This window comes from Saccoglossus kowalevskii, chromosome 11 (assembly GCF_978046115.1).
Source record: "Saccoglossus kowalevskii chromosome 11, keSacKowa6.1, whole genome shotgun sequence".
In the NCBI taxonomy this organism is placed as follows: domain Eukaryota; kingdom Metazoa; phylum Hemichordata; class Enteropneusta; family Harrimaniidae; genus Saccoglossus; species Saccoglossus kowalevskii.
In genome coordinates, this window is record NC_140651.1 from 20,811,974 (window position 1) to 20,830,110 (window position 18,137).

The following is an 18,137-nucleotide window of genomic DNA, read 5'->3' on the forward strand; positions in this document are numbered from 1 at the left end:
ATGTCTACCTAAAAGCACTTGCACTGGAGTGATCATGTGTTGTAATAATTAAAGAAACACATACATGGTCTGCATTAACATTTAAAGAAAAACACGTATTCTACGTAAACATGCTCATATTATCCACGTGGCCTGATAGAGAACCAGGGATCCTAGATATTAAATGCGAGTCAGAAATAAAATTAAAGACATCAACCTTACGACAAAAGTTTTTTTTTTGTATTTGAACATTGTATCTTCAAACAGCTTCAAACTCTGTAACTGAATCTTGTAAGTTGTGTTTCCCTGCCTTGCGTCTGTTTCTACTCAAAGGGGGAATAAAAATGTTCCTTATTTTTCCCTTTCGACTTGTAAAAATAACTTTCATCTTTAGATTTGTTAATTTTTTGGTGGTATATTTTGAAGGGATTTGTCACGAGGGGTCGCTGACTGATCGGAATAGAATGTTCCGCAGTCTCTCGTTCATAATACATAAAAAAAACTGAAAGATAGAATCTGTGGTAGGTTTATGTAAAGCTTCACTTTCCAATCATGAGTTGTGCATATAACCTGGGGAACAGTGAAACTGCTATTGTTTATAGTTTGAGACACCATTCTGGTGCATATGATGCTACATTGAGCTTGGACAGGCACTCATTGAACTAGAATCATAAAGTGAGAAACGGCTTTCAGGTTGAATCAGTACATGCAGATACGCGTCTTTGAAATCAAGAGACTCCTGGTAATTGCTGTGGTCCTGATCACCTCCATGGTAGAGTTCGCACACATGGCCCCCACAACCATACACTGTACAAATGATGGTTGACGCTCATAACTAGTTATTTTCAGCTTACCATATCAAGAATATATTATAATTGCGCTTCTACACTGGTATCCCAGATTCTGATAACATGTTGGGTAACTGCTGTCATCAAAATGCTAAACTGCCCCGGCAGAATCAGTCAAAATAAATTTTGTTCTATCAAATTACAAGATATGAGGTTTGCATGTTCCTATTCAGTGATCATCATTTCTTCAACTCTTAATACGTCACATCACGCATTGGCCAAGGGAAAGTGGCACATTAAGCTACAACACTCTAATTAACATTGGCTCTGCAGACACCTGAAATTGTTTTATTGCCGTATTGAGTCCAGCCTTCGAGTCAGAAACTACAGCGGCATGGGTTATATCAGAAATAATCTGTACCTAAGGTGTCATCCATATCCAGCATGTCAAACAGCGAATTCAAGAATAAATGTGTAATACCGTCAAATTACCTGACTTGGGCCTCTTACAGTTTATAAAACACCATACCGCATTCTGGTCTTTCAATAAACCAGCACTTCTGGGTCAAACAACGTTACTGAATCGTATGCTAATAGTATAAGTATCTTTTACCATCTGGCATATCACTGGAAATATGGATGCTTATTCTATGATTAACCCAATGACGCAATAGCTTAGGTTGGACTTGTGGGGAAAATCCAGTTAGGAAGCAAATGACATGGAATGATTTGCCACCACGCATTACTAAAGTTATTTAGTGAATTACGAGTAATGGCATATTTATGTGGAAGACGTGCTCTATAAATAAATTCAGATCACTCTTGGTCATTTTTAAACACGTGTATATTAATGTTAAATGTACAAACATTAATACATCCAAGTAGTCGTTTTACGTATTAGTAATTTTATTTCATCCATCCATTTTGAAAACTGTCAGTACATCATGTTAATTTGAATGTAATACATTTTATATGTAATATAATGATTGTCATGTGGTTATTAAAATAAAACAAATATATTTAAAGGGCGGTGGTCACCGCGCAGCGCGTGTTCGAATTGTAAACAAACAGTGTATTTAACACGCGTTGTGTACGTAGCTATGAGTCCCATATCGAACAAGACGCGGCAGAACGACCACCACTCTTTACGTTATAATTACATACATAATCAACTCTTAAGCCCACCACATAAAGCACACTATCGACACTTACTAAGGAAATATCAGTAAAATATGCATAATGTTGATAATTCCGGTCAGATATTTTTAGAAATGCAAATCGTCTCATAAAACTTGTATATATTGGTATTGTAAAAAAAACATGTTGAAGTAGGAGAAAACGTAAATGTTAGGTTATGAACTTTTTACCGTCTGTGAATTTGTACAACGTTTCCCCATGGCAATCACATGCAGTGGTAACGATTAGACCCTTAGCAGCATCCTGCAACGTGGTGGGCGACAGTTGCGGTTTGGCATATATGTTTGTCAATTGGAACTGGTTATCTCGTACAAAGTCGCAATCTAAATATTGGTCATAGCAGGCACGGTAAGCGTCCATCATGTTGAACTCGATATTTTTACAGGAATTCTCATCCTTCTGGTATTCAGTCACCATGGCGTTTGTAACACAGGTTTGTACGCTGTTCATCAGACTTGTCTGTACCTGTTGAGTAAATTACAAATGTAACCACGGCATCCACATTTATTTATTTATTAATAAATTGAGAATGAAAGATTGGATTCACTTACATTACTTTTGAAATAATTCTTGTACTTGTTTTCGCTTTCACAAAATACTTTGCCAAATGACAGTGAGAATCCATTTGGCCCACACGGGTACCGGTCTTCAAAGCAGTCAAAGAATTCACAGCTACCACTTGTTGCTAAGGCTGTACACGTGCCATCGACAGCTACGAGTTAACACAAACACACACACAAGTGAAATAAAGAATGCACAGACATGTGTTAGTCTTTTATTAAGTTATTTTTTATGATCACGATGCAAGGGCAATATTATTTATACTTGCCAGATTTAGGGTTGATAGAAGGGACGCCTTCAAGCATTCTTTGTCTAACCTTATCCGTCATTGTTTTCAGTACTTCATCTTGTTCATGGTAATGAAGACGACCACAATATAATCTTATTTCCTCGATGTCAGACAACAGAAAATTCAGAATGGTACTATCTGGATCCGGGTCGGCTTTAGAAATCATTCTTATTAAGTCATTATTGTATTCTTCTAAGTTCACTGGTGTCATTAGTTGGCCAAAACCGTGCTGTCCATTTGCACAGTTCTTGTAGATGTTCAGACCGTTCTCATATATTTGTTTGTACTTGTTGGCGTTGTGTAATGTGGGCAATTTTTTATAACTCTCTTGTAGTTTTTCTCCCACACATCCAAAGATCGCTTCACGCTGAGTCTGGTTGAAAGAATAATTGTTTGTAGATTACTAAATAATTAGCATATGTTTTTCCTGGCATCTAAAACATCTTAAAATGTATTTAACTTTACAATTTCAACCTCCAAAGAACAATTCTTTTCCACTTTCCTCCCCATTCCTCATGTGTAATGATACGATCAGTAGTTGTACTCAATGACGTGAATTACAGGGACAAACGAAAATAATGTATGTACCATACTTATATTGACTCACCACACTTGAGATACTGATACACTTGTCATACAGAACGTAATTGATATCGTATATGGATGGATATGAACTGTGTCGATCACTCAAGCATTTCATGGAGTCGCATTTATCTTGGTTTTCTGTGCACGATAACTCCAAACCTGTGCGCAACACTGACATGGTATTAGGTCCACCACATACATAATTGCCTCCACTGGTACAAGGTGTTAAACATTGAGATCTAGGCTGCTGGTTTCTACAATGAATGAATGAATGCGATATTTGTATTTATCCCATGGCAGTTCGGTTTAATAATAATAATAATAATAATAATAATAATAATAATAATAATAATAATAATAATAATTATTATTATTATTATTATTATTATTATTATTATTATTATTATTATTATTATTATTATTTCAATTCGAATATTTATAATAGTTTTAGATGTCAACTAAAACGCGTGTGAGCTATGCAATCACATATGTGTGAGACCCCATTCCAAATTCTCAACTTTCCAAATGCTTATCGAACTACTAATTCACGTGGGTTCAAAACTTAATCCGTTCATATTTCAAGCGTAATTTCATGTCAGAGCAGTGCAATCGCTATTTCTATTCGGCATACAAATTATATACGAGAGAAAATAATCAGGATTTACGTAATTTCTTGCTTATTTCCACAGGTACATGTTTTGCCTTGGGACAATCCAGCATACGCATAACCACTCTTGGAGCACAAGGCAAAACAATAATGTGGGTACATCTGATTTGACGTTTTCTGTCCATTGGTTAGGTTCGATTGCGAAATTTGTATACATCCAAGATAACCTGTAACATATAAGTTATGGAAAGAAATAATTGTGAAAAAACAGTTTTTTATATAATTCAGTTTTTTTTCAAATAATATATATATATCATATGTTAAATATGTTATAACTAAAAAGTTGAATTTGAAGCGTTACAAATACCAATAACATAAAATAATATGACTTGCTCACCTGTTTCATAAACCGAGTTTCGTAAGTGCCCACCACAGAAAATTCCCAGCACTGATTCTCGACATTTGTGCGAACATTCTGTCGGACTGTCAGCCTTTCTGTATTTTTCAAACGATTCTGAGCAACTGCAAATTAGTTCTGATGAGGTAAATTGAAGACCTGCATATTTATATGCCCTGGCACGGCAATATTTCACGCACGTGTCAACAGAAACAATGGATGAGGAAGACGGTGCTTTGTGGATCATATACGGAGATGCAGCATCATCTATGTAACATCCCTTGGTATTAGCTGTGTGAGATATGTATTAGAAACATCACGTAACAGGTGCCATGTTATGTTTTATTATAAAAGTACCAGTTTTAGCAAATAAGGCGGAATCGCAACTATTATATCGCCTTATATCGCCGCTTGTGAAAACAAAGATATATATATGTATACGCATTCGATTCCTTTTAAATTAGTAGAAAGTGATTGATGCCCATACAATACCGGGTGTAATTAAATAGGTTAAGCCGATATTGTCCCTGTTCGCCGTACAAAGGATAAATTACATATGCACGTAAATTTGTTTTACGTTCCGACACTCAATTGCTGTATTTCGAACAATGTTATATAATATTTTATATATATCAGTAAACAGGAGAAAATAACTGTACTTTTCCACACACATTACCACCGTAATTTTTAGTACCTATATAACTAATTAATTAATATATATTTACCTGTTGTCGGAACACAGCATATATTTGTACCACTGCATAAATTGCGTTTATATTTGCCAGAACACGGCATATTTTTGTGTTGACATATTCCATTAATTCTATCACACTTACAGTCAGCTAATGGTTAGAAAATTATAAATACGTGTATTAATATCATTAAGTAAGTTTTAAAAAGTCTCATTGCCGATAACTAAAATACCGCACGACGATTGTGAAAGCGTTGCATATAACTGTGCTTATTTTTCTGCTGATTGTCTATGTTATATATTCAATATTGTTAATCCACAGGTGTGAAATAGTTATTTATAACGATTCACTTATCATAGTGACGAAGTTGATGAGTTTACTGTCATGCTTTGTAGCCCATGGTTAATTATTGTTACCATTAATAATACTTTGACCTCCACCACACATCCCGGCATTTTCGATATTTGATTACGTTAGCATTGAACATTTTTTATAATGACTGATTCCTAATCTGCATATTTGTATTTTGGAACCTGCGATGTAGACTTCAAGAATAGCTACCACGCTATTTTTATTTTATTGTTGTGCAAAAATAAGTGTTACACACAGTGAATATAATGTGGAGCAATAAGTGATCAAAAGATTTAGCTTATTGTTCAAATTGACCACTACAAATTTACCACTCATTTTATTTTAAGATATTTTGGATTAATGTTGTTTAAAAATCAGACATATTGACATATTTTTAAAATTGGTCAAAATATGACTTAACCTTTAACTAAAAAGCCATTTATCACGTAATTTATTCTAAACCGTGTGTTGAATCTAGTCGAATAATTACCCACATCAATGTTAATACACATATGCATAAATCTGATGAAATTTGACACCTCCTAATTTTGGTCAATTTACTGATTTTATCAGCCCAGGAGACATTTCTGAAAAATTACTTTTCCAATGATACAGCAGATCATTAGTACCTAAAGTTACTACCAAATCTCCCGAAAAATGGATTCGGCCAAGGACGACAATACAGAATGGTGTGGTGTGATTATAACTCAGTTATAAGTACTGCACTGTGGCACCGAGTGAAGTAAAAAAATGAAAATTATAACTAATTCTGAATAAATTGCCAATTTCGAGCATGTTTGTGTTATAAATTATCATTACCCAATAAATGAAAATGGCAGCTATTCTCAAATATGTGTGCAATGTATATTGTCTGCCCATGAATAAATAACATAAGGCTTAACTAGAGAGCTAAAATACTCATGTCATATTAAGTTTGGATGTACTTACGTTTCTTAGGTATACAACATGTTCTGCTTGAATCTCCACTGCATTTATTAGGCTTACATTTACCGTTGCAGTTGTTTTTATTGCAGTTGTTTATACACGAACCACATTTACACGAACAAAAGTAGTCATCTATGCATTGAATAGAGAAATATTCATAATGAGTTAATTTTAATAAACACCAATTTAATAAACATATTGTAATATTTAGTATCTGTGGAAAAGAAAACTATGGAACTACGTCTTACGTCCAATTTTGGGCACACAGCAAGTTCTAGGTGGATCTGAACCAGAACAAAGTCCTGCCTCCGCCTCACCAGTGCTGCAATGAACTCCATCTTGACAAGTGCCATATAACATTTCACACCCAGCATCCCCTGCAACGTAATGAAACTAAATATAGATATTGAACATGTGACTGCCAAAATTGAGGAACACCTATTCCAAAATACATGTACATGTACATGTTCCAGCATGTCCGTAGAATGTGGCGTCAATCAAAGGCAACCCACAGCAGATTTCGGCATCTAATTAATAGCAAATGATGTAATAATAGAGTAATGATTATTAACTGAATTAATATTTATTTATGTGTGAATTGAATACATACACCGATTAGCTGAATCAAGATATTACGCTTACTGCAGCATAGGCGTTCTACCTCCGTCAAGATATTTAAATAAACCGCAGCGATCCCGGTTTATTAGACAAACAAGTAAATTGTTAGAAAAACTTAATATAGACATCAAGACATTTCGAATGTTCTTTGTAACTTCTCATGTTTTAATTCATGTGACAAGCATTATTGCTTGTACGAGTAATCAGCCAGGCTTGCTGTAACAGTACTGTTGACTCAATACAGAAATTGAGTCCAGTTATACGTGGTACTATTAATTAAAGAGGCCATCCCAAATTTTGGAAAAGTCAGGTCATACCGTTTTACCCACATGTTAAATGTAGCAGTAAGAAATAACGTTCTACATTTTGAACAATTATTTTCAGGTCTGAAGGAACATCTAAATTTGTTCTTATGATTATGACGAGGCCATTATGGCGCCTATGTTTCTGCTCACAATTATTACAAGAAACGAAGCACTTCATGAAATTAAATTGAACAGATAGGTGACTGAAGAAGAGTAATTATTGTCGCCCACTTATGAAATATTCTGATGGTCAGTTACCATATATGTATTCAAGTATGCAATGTTCATGACACGTGCTACATGGTCATTGCAATTTTTTGCAACAATAGTTTTATACATCAAATTATGGCGTGTTGTCCACGATAAGAGTACTAGTACAATTATATAAATGTATGTGTTTATATATCACGCAGTTGATGTGGCCAAAACACTTTTCTGAATCAACAAATTGTTAAAAGAATGCACCGAAATTCATAATTTAAGCAAAAAGAAACATTACTTCAAACATGGCAACAGTTTCGTATTCTTTTTTAACTTACATATTTGAGAAGTCAATAGAAGCGTTGGCTTTATCGTATCATATCTATTAACACATCTAAATATTGTGCTGGTGCTCAACAATTCAATTACTTCATACAAATGATTATGTAGACACATTTAATAGTAATGAGCCAATCGAGTAATCCTTATATAGGAACAGTGAACAGTGAGAATGCATAATGCAAAGTGAAATTATACCTGAACATATTGTAGTTGCGTTCGAGTCATACTCCAGCAAATCTCCTTCTAGGTTTCTTCTTTCGCAATGCACATCGCCGAAATTCCGAAGTTCTGTTAAAGCGTCGTTCCACTGTTGTCTTGTAACGTAACTCCAAAATGTTTTAAACTTTTTAACACTACCATATTGATAATATACAGATGCAATAACAGTTCTCTGGGCCACCGTCAATTGCGAAAAGTGCTTTAGAACTTTTGTTTCTGAAAAGAATATAGGTAGAACTATAAGAATATGATTGAATGTGGGTAAGACAACAAAGGCTGGTTACGGATATCTGCAAGGACGGTTGTTTGCAGAAATATAACATATTACCGACATTATTATGTCAGCATCTAGCCAACCGAAATTAGTTTGGGTTGTATTTTGTAGAACGATGAACTAGTGTCAAATGACATACTGCGTGGCGAAGTTACTTTTGTATACTAATTTGTATACTAATCTTGTTAAAGCGATGAAAATTCAGGTTGACTACTCCATCCGTGGCACAGTTTATACTTACGTTCATGTTGTATCTTATCAATTTCGGCATCGTATATTCTGTCCACGTCTTTTATGTATTTTAGAATGACACGATCGCTTATATAAATCGCCTGTGCTTTGTCCAGTATGAGGGGTTCGGATGTTACTTTTTTTTGAGCCTCCTTTCCCTGTTAATGGGGTTAAATATATTTGTTTGATAAAGGTTGTCATACAAATGACTCAAAGGTTGTAGCAGATATGGAAACGGTAAATACAATGCGACATTGTACAGTAAAATGAAAATACATTTAACTAAAATAAAACGAACCGTTAATCCATAGTATTTGATGAGCTTAATTTTAATATCATTTGCCACACCAATATCATTGTAAAAGTTTCCATCTTTTCCATTAAGATCTATTCCATATCCAATAGTTACCCCACTATTTCCATCAGGATTACCAGCACTATTCGTTGGTACATAACCCTCATCTCTGAACCCTCCCGCTTCTTGATAAATTGTGTGAGTACAGAACAACTCCAATCCGTTGTTCCTGAATAGTAAAGTGTATACAAAGTCAGTCAGTCATGTGCGTGAATCGTTCTATATGCTGGTTACATATTACGGAATTTGGCAAAATACTGGGCGATCATGGGATTTATGCACATGTGTGATCGTCCCCTCTGTAAGGAAAGCATCAAGACTAACCCCATGCTTCCCATTTAATAGTTTACTGATTAGAGTAAACATATAGTGTGATGATTAGTTACTATGGAAATACAAATCAATATGACTTGAACTATATGCTATCACAAGAATAAACTTCAAATTATAAGTTGTCAATCATTTCCTTGAAATGATTTACGCATACAAATTACAATTATTGGTTTGCAAGTGTAGTACTTGCGAGTAAGTGTTTGATTGTGATAAATACTGTATACAAGGGGCGTTCAATAAGTAATGCCCCTGACCCATTTCCCATATCAGGAGAAACTTGGCACAGTTATTAGTCTTTCTCTACATAGGAACCACCCAGAGTTATGCATTTCTCCCATCGTTTGATGTAGCTCTGTATAAAAACAACTTCATGGCTGGAAAGAGATGAAAGTCAGAGGGTGCATGGTTAGAAGAGTAAAGGGGTGGGGGAGGATTTCATAGCCACACGCCCGTGCTTCTGATATGACGACATGCGAGCTATGGACCGTAGCGTTGTCCTGCAGGAGGAGGATACCTTTGGTGATCTTGCCCTGCCTTTTGATTTTGTTAGCTTCCCTTAATTTCAAAAGTGAAGCGTAATAGGCTTATGTAATTGTGGCACCCTTTGCCAGGAAATCTGTCATCACTACATCGTCCTGGTCCCAGAAGACTGTGAGCATGGCCTTGCCAGCGGAAGGCTGCATCCTTGCCTTTTTTTAGAGCTGATGAGTCCAAGTGCTTCCACTGCATTGACTGGGCTTTGGTCTCTGGATCATAGTGATGGACCCAACTTTTATCCTGTGTAATCAGTCTTTTGAAAAACATTGACTCATCTTGTTGGCACATCTCCAAATTCATTCTTGCTTCTTGCTTCTGAAAAGGTGTGGGAAACCTGGGAATCCATCTGGCATATGCATATGGTCATGAATGATAGTTTCCACAGACCCTGTACTAATATTGACATCGGTGTTGGTATGTATGTACATACGTAAACGTCGTGCAGCGTTGCCCAAAACCTCGGGCTAGGTGATCCCTAAAAGGTTGGGGTGAATTTGTGGGCAAAATCAAGGACAGTAACATGTGAAGTCGTCAGTCGGGCTTGTGTATGGACCCAACCATTCAACCATATCCGTCAGAAATATTTAAACATCTGGCGAAGTAAGATCAGCGATAAAGAAGAAAAAATAAGAGAAATAAACAATTTGGATAGCAACATTACGCTCAAATTAAATAATGTTAATAAATAAGTTTATCACGACCGAGCTCAATAAAGCTAAGATTTATATGGATGGGAGTAGTGCTGTTGCTCACTAATGTGATATACAACTAATTGTTAACTTACATTACTTTTAACTTTTAAAAGAAAATGACGACTGGCAAGTGGGTTATAAACCTAGGCGGGTCAGGATATTACATTCTTAATTTACTCGCTTGCGTTACTGCTTTTAGTTCATTTTCACTTGTGCCTAATTTCATAAATAACCAGACGAATACATAGATGACGTGTTTATCGTACGCGTACAAAAGCAAGTTCATTGAACACCTGAAATGTAAAACCGTGGCTACGATGGTTACAGACCACTTATTCGCAATCATATTTCAGAAGGTTCTATCTGATTATTTTCAAAATCAAAGTAATTGCATATAATTGTACAGGGTCATCAATAATAATTACGACATTAGTATCAAAGACGGACATTTTTAGACTGATCCCGGCGTGAGTTTGTTGTGTTGTTTCAAAGGGCACTTTGGTGTTAAAATTCCTGATACAAACCACAGACCAAATGAATTGTAAAAAGCTGTTCGATAAAAGAGGGTTGTACTAATATATCGATAATAGACAGATGTTGTTTCTATTGACCCTGTTATTTAAAATCCCTGATATCTCCGATGGATACAGTCCGATATTGATCAATGAGGGCGGGTATCTTTTTCCAACATTTAAACATACTATACCCCATACCCCATTGGGTCAAGGCATTGACGCCCACCATATGAAATGGTCTTATCCAATATGGAAGTGACCCGCGATTCTAAACTTCAGGAACAAAATTAGAATACTGCAAAAATGTATGCAGTAGTTGCATTAACAATAAACACTTTATACCAAAGAAATTTGCAGTGATAGTATTTCTTTTTTCCATTTTTTCTAAGTATTTCTCGCTGGCATTGATTTTGGCAATCAATGGCAGATTTAGTTCGTCACATCAACTTTGAATGACGATTTAGATGGCTCATGTCCGGTCATACTTAATGCAAAACTTACAAGAATATATTATCAAGAACACGCTAGATAAATTATATATAATAAATAGTCAGTAACGGAACGAAATCTCACAATAACGCATTTTGTAGGTTTGCATAACTATAAGCTATTTTAATCAAATTCAACTATTTCTATCTACATTCGACAAGCCACATTACAATATCTTTATCTTCCATATACAGCCTCTCGTCTGCAATATGTATATACTAACTGTTCATGCGCATTTGTTAATGTAGTACTTGACTCAATATTATATGTACGCCTTATCAAAGACGGTAATGTAAGAAACTGGTAGTCCGTATTGATTATTGTGTATTATTGCGCCATGGACACTTTGTGAGTAAACAAAACAAAATTCCGGTCCAGGAGTAATCACATGATTATAAACAATTATATTGTTGAATCACCAATTTGAAAACCTGCATTCAACAAAATACGAATCGTAGTTGCCTGAATAATAAACATTATGCCTTGGTATCGTGCAAATCCACCACCTTCCATGACTTCAAAGGCAGCAGCTGATTGGGTCGATCACCGGGTCGTACTAATTTTGTTATCGTATAGGAAATGATTAGTTTCGTGTCACATGTTGCTAACATAGCTAAGTGATCGTGTTTTTTTTGTTTTTTTTATTTTTTATTTTGGCGAGGCTGCCAACAACGAAAGTCTAGCAGCGCCGACATTGTTGCAATCATAGCGGAACTGTGTTAAGGACAGATTTACTTAATGTCGTTATTTATAATTATTTTTTATATCTCGGTGGCTCGGAGGGGACTGTGAGATTCATTGTAAACAATGATTAGTGTTTACCAATACTGTCTATGATAATGTGTACTTCAACAATGCATATGTACATGTATAAATTGTCAGTTTACATGATGAGGAAACAGTGCCTCTAGTGGCGAATTTGGGTAAGCCTAGGTTAGGGTTCAGTAACTCCAGAATGGTCGCTGACAGAGCAAGATGTGCGTAAAGCTCTAGTAAAAGTTGACTGCACACGGATACTAGATCTGGTGGTCTGCATAACGAGCACTCATATTACTGACGCCACAGATTTGTTTTGGTTGCTAGGTCAATCTATAGATTGTTTCATTCGTTGGCAAGGATTGCATTGGTGAGAGACACTCAGTTGACCATCTAGTAGCAGTGAACATTCTTATGGGTCACATTACACGTATATTGGACCCCAGTAATCTTTGATTTTGTTCATAAATCGCTACACAATGTATCAATGAGACAACGCGGTGGCGTTTCTATGCAAGTTTTATCCAGGGCATAGCACCAAAAACTATGTAAAATCCGTTGCAACCGGGAACACGCATTTGAATGGAATGTTGGCATTACTAACTCATGTTACGATTTTTGTTCTCCGATATTATCGTCTAATAATGTTTAAGTTAGACATCTATGTCTGGGCATAGGCCCTCTATGTTGGCAGAGATGTCTAACTTAGAAATTTGTAGACATTATTAGACGATAATATCGGAGAAAAACGAACTGCCCCAATAGTCACCCAAGAAAAGATGTCCAACTTAGACATTTTTAGACATTATTTAGATAATATGGATATTATCGATAATATCGGGGGGTAACAAACTGTTCCAATTGTTGCCCAGACAGAACTGTCTAACTTAGACATTTTTAGAAGATAATATCGGATAACGTTAAAAATTGCAATGTCGCGCCTTCCTCTGGAATATAAGCGTTTTTGTCACGCCGTCAAAATACGCTACATCGGCCAACAATATATCGGGAATTTTATGGAGGAGACATTCACAGCAACCGAATCAGAAAATAATGAGAATTGTGAAACACATTACTGCTTTGGTGAAGCAACTCGCCAGTTACAAAGACTTCGAGGACTACATAATTATGGTGACTGATTCGAGACACGCCTGGCATAAAATCTTGTGTCACTGATGCGATTGCTATTGGAAATCTACACACAGTCATTTCCAATGCAATTGTTACCAAACAAGATCGTCCGGTTTCGCAGCGCCATAAAGTGGATGGCACGCTACGAATCAGTCGTACGAATATATCGGCATCTTGACAACAATGGGGTGAACGTAAAAATTCACGCCCTTGACAGGAAGTATGTCTATCAAGAGAGGCCAGGACCGAGAATGAGAATGATACATGACACGCTACTAAGTCCGTTCAAAAAGCTACGAATAAATAGCTAGTAACGGCTCACCCGAAACGCAGTTACGACAACATTTAGCACGAGTAATTACACAATACGTACGAGTAACTACAGGATACACCAGCGTGTGGACTTCTCCCCATGACGGTAGTGAACGAATGTTGGTACATTGATTGCACATAACATTTTCTGACCAACACGTTACATTCATTATCAAATAAATATTCAACCTTGTTTTTGTCAACCCCATGCACCCAATGCAAGGAGACTCGTCCGTGTCCACTTCCGTAATGGGTTCCATTGTAATCGGTAACACAAACAACACACTTAGTGGTGTTTATTTCACTTCATATGCAAAGTAGACATTTTCAAAATGAGGTGGGCAGTGCCAGAAAATTCAAATCTCAACGGTTTTGAAGGGCATTTTATCGGCAAAAGTAAATGATTGGGTGTCATATTGATTTCTTTTTTCATTTATGACTTCTCTGAACATTCATACTGCCATTCACGTCTGCAAAATAGGAAACATAATGAAATGAATCACTGTTTCTCGTGTTTTTTGTGGGGCTTTTAGTCGCCGTTGTTGTGGGCGAGGAGGGGGGTCTTCATTTGTTCCATGTCGGGCTGACAGTAGTCGGGATTAGTTATTTGTTATTGCCACGTTTACACACAGCATTTTATCGGAGCCCTACGGCTCGAGCAAGGCGAATGGCATTTGTCTAACTCAAAATATATAACTGTTTGAACTGAGTTTGTTGCTTTGACCATAAAATACTTCACTTTATATGTAAGCAAAACCTCGTGGTATTATGTCTTTCAACTACACGCCTCTGTTCTGTCACGAAGATTTACTGGTTTATGCGTATACCTGGAAGACCTACCGTGATTGTATTTCATGTTGTACTGAATACATTCACAGAATCGATACAATATGTCCAAAACGATAATACAGCAGTATAAACTCATTGTTTTAAAATGGACGCCAGTCAAACAGGAATTTATAGGTAGTCAGTGTACACATATCATTCCTAATGGGCGGTTGTCTGCTTGTAGCATTCGTTTCACGTATTTTCGCCATTTACTCAGATAATACTAATAAACACCATCTCATCTCAACGTCTGCTTATAATGTATTGTTGTGTCCATCGCAAAAATACTTTGATCACGACGAAACGCGTTGCGCTATTACCAGCATTTGGACAACATAAAACATACCTTGCGTCACAACACTCCAAATGAAGCAACTAACTATGACAACTGGAAGGTATAAACGAACGACTCTACCACCCATGGCAATCAGGTCCGTGCGTCTAAGGATGCGTACACAGTTAAGTTCTGCTGGGAACCGCAACTGTATAAACTATGCGACTCAACTGTGGAACAAATAAGAATACAAATTCTCTACTACTTCCTTGTTGACCTCTGGTCACGTAATATATCAGCCCCACCTCAGCGACTTCGGCCATATTTACCAGTTCATGTTTAGGTCGTTTCGTTTCGTCTGCAGAGTGACCACTAGAAGGTGTATAGCGAACACAATAAATAATAGTAAAACATCGATATTGCCAAATGTTTTAGTAAAATTTACCACAAAATTAAAATCATATGATTATGTTAAATTTCCGTCTTTAGTTGAAAGGAATTAATTCAACCTATCATTTTTGCCGTGTCGTTTTGCGTCATGTCCGTCGCCTGCAACATACGTCGTATGTAAAATGACGGAAGATGTTTCTCTCAACGAAACTGACGATTTAATACCCAACGTATCCAACAAGGCAACATTTACATGCAGGGGCAAGGGGAAAATATGGTCAGCGCTACACCAAACCTTGTCTGTCGTAGATTCCACCTTGCCGCCATAGATAGTTATTTGAATTTGCCTTCCTACTGCCGAAACATAAACATTATGCAAGCCCGCAAATTCAAAGCAAAAATTGACAATAATTCACAGTGTTCGACGACACTTTCCCTCGACCCGGTTAGATCAGAATTCCTCTACACTGAATGTGTGGTATTATCATACACATGACACAATTCACACGCCCAACACAACAGTAAGTGTTAGTAATTTGTCTTCTAACTACGTGAGATGTAGTTTTAATTTATAAAAGGGGGTCAAAGTTCCTGATATATCATGGTGAAGACGTTCTAAACATTGCCCCAAAAGCTTAGTATATGTGTATAATACAAGGTTAATGCTATATAAATAGAGAGAAGGAACCCCCCCCCCAAGGTAACGATTAAAGCGGAAGGGTCGTCACCTGCGCACGCGCGGGAATTGAGTCCCAAGCGACGATAACAACACACGCTAAAACGCAAAGGCTACAATGACACGCTATGGCCATCTGACGCATGCGCAGGTGACGACTTAAGTAAAATTGATCACAAAATTAAAAGCCTGTGACTATATCAAATTCCAGCCCTTAGTTGAAAGCAATTTATCCAAGGCACAATTTTCGCCTGCAACATAAATATGGCTGAGTTTTTCGTACATGAAATGACGGAAGAAGATCTTCTCAAAGAATTGCATTGCGGCAATTGTATGCAGAGGCAATTTGCAAATATAGGCAGCGATACACAAGATCTAGTCTCTCGGGAATTCGATCGTGCCGCCATAAATAGTTAATTCAACTTGATGTCTTACCAATGAAACATAAACATAATGTAAGGCCGCAAAACAATGTGTGTATCGCATTAATAAAGCAAATAAAGGCTTCGCTTCTTCGCATCGAAGAAAACGATAAGCAATACCGAATGTTTTTTTTCGGAACGACGTACGGTTTGTTATCATCCAGCGACCCACTTTCATTTGTCCTTAAAGTATGGTTTATCTTACCATTCAAAACTGAGTGGCATGCCGATGACATTTTGGTCTCTCAAATGATGTTCGGTATTGTAGATCTCCAGACGGAAATAATATAATAGAGTACATGATGACATATAGTTCGAACGTTGCACGTCTTTCAATCATATTTACAAACCGAGCGTGTGTTTGAGCGACAGCGTGTTGAAACTGGACCCGGAACAGCATATATATCATGAAATTCACCACACACAAAAGCGAAGCAAGTGTTCGTTGCTGTTTTTCCCAATAAAAACAAAAGAATTTCACAATGTCGAAAAACGGAACTACGTATATACTTCATCATAAAGTTTTCATACAAAGTTTCACTTTAACATTTCCCTGTGTTGCTTTAGTTTTGTCTTGTCCACAAAAAGTATTGGCGTGGTTTTGAATGACAAGTATAGCTGGCAACTTGAGCCACCAAATTAAATGGAAATAAGTTGACGTTACACCAGAGTTATTATAAATTTCCGCAAAAATGACTTGATTGTAATGAACTCAAAATCTAAAAAACTTTAAATCATAATGCAATTAAATGCGCCCATTGAATTCACTAAAACAATGATAAATCCTAGTGTTTGGATAATAGTTTTGAGCACCAAACCCTGTAGTTAAAACTTGTAAGTTGTTTTTCATTCTCCTCCTGCTCTAAATAAAAATGAAGGTCACCCAAAATTTGTTCCATGACAATGCTTACAACTGCTAATCAAAAGACAATGAACAGAAATCAGAAATTAATTCGCATATTCAATCCCAGGAATCAATGACATTGATTTTCGTAATAGTGTGTTGTACGTCAGAAACAAAACTGATATCAACTATAGAATTGAAATATCATATATTTGAGAGAATGATCTGATATATATTTATAAGAATGAAGCTCTCTGTTGTTATCGCGGCCCTCTATATTTGAGATCAGTTTCTGTTTTCGGTATGTATTCAAATCTATTGACATCTGTCTGATATATTATGCAGCATTAAAATAGTCATATGACAAGTTTTTAGAAGCCACTTACTGTCTTGCTCACACTGTTATTATATTTTTGGCGGGACAGCCACTATGTGGTTTTGGGTACTGCTCTGTTCCATTGTGTGCAAACAATCGTGGTTTCATTATTCCTGGGTTTGAATATGCGAATAGATTTATATATCATTATGCGATGGCGAAGATCGGATTCACGAAAAACGCATTATATGTGGTCGGCTACTTTTGGAATAAAACATTAGTATCACATGAGGATGATATACTTAATTTGAGGGAGACAAACAGTGTCACAGGTGAATTCCAAAAGTTTTCTAAATTAATGGTTTTTCTTTAGCTCAATTGGTGATATAAACCATTCGGTGTATATATGTTTATGATAACGGGGACCTATTATCAACTGATCTTCAGTTTACACTTGCTTTGAGATATCTTGTGTCATTAGATGAAATCGTATTTTACTATTAACTGTTGATGAACGTCAAGTCGTGTCACGCTGTGCTGTTTTATCTTATATGGAAGTATACTCTTATTATGTTTATCTACTGAATATAGAACATAAATTTCACAAATTATATAACCGTGTATTTCAAAGTTTTTAAGTACGGTGCTAAATATTCTACTTTTATTCAATTAAACTTGAATTAAAA

General features: G+C 36.3%; 1 protein-coding gene and 1 long non-coding RNA gene across 2 annotated transcripts; both read right to left on the bottom strand.

Moving 5' to 3' along the window:
• Window positions 1-2,725: 2,725 nt before the first annotated feature.
• Window positions 2,726-6,764, bottom strand: LOC146736288 (uncharacterized). The gene is made up of 7 exons (XM_085505266.1): window positions 6,640-6,764; window positions 6,395-6,523; window positions 5,129-5,245; window positions 4,404-4,694; window positions 4,065-4,233; window positions 3,422-3,653; window positions 2,726-3,187 (listed from the first exon to the last, which is right to left on the bottom strand). Exons 1-7 carry the CDS (start codon window positions 6,749-6,751, stop codon window positions 2,780-2,782), a joined length of 1,458 nt encoding a protein of 485 aa, XP_085361392.1. The 5' UTR covers window positions 6,752-6,764; the 3' UTR covers window positions 2,726-2,779.
• A 2,132-nt stretch (window positions 6,765-8,896) lies between these two features.
• LOC146736289 (uncharacterized) lies at window positions 8,897-15,000 on the bottom strand. The gene is made up of 2 exons (XR_014930933.1): window positions 14,876-15,000; window positions 8,897-9,105 (listed from the first exon to the last, which is right to left on the bottom strand). It is a non-coding gene; the product is annotated as an uncharacterized LOC146736289 (long non-coding RNA).
• Between the last annotated feature and the right edge of the window lie 3,137 nt (window positions 15,001-18,137).

What these genes read in the sequence shown, in the direction of transcription:
- LOC146736288 (XM_085505266.1), bottom strand. Translation starts at nt 6,751, where the DNA reads ATGTTATATGGCACTTGTCAAGATGGAGTTCATTGCAGCACTGGTGAG. An exon ending in GGAAATAAGCAAGAAATTAC is followed by an intron (nt 3,654 to 4,064) that starts GTAAATCCTGAT and finishes CATTCATTGTAG; the next exon opens with AAACCAGCAGCCTAGATCTC. An exon ending in GTATCAGTATCTCAAGTGTG is followed by an intron (nt 3,188 to 3,421) that starts GTGAGTCAATAT and finishes TCTTTCAACCAG; the next exon opens with ACTCAGCGTGAAGCGATCTT.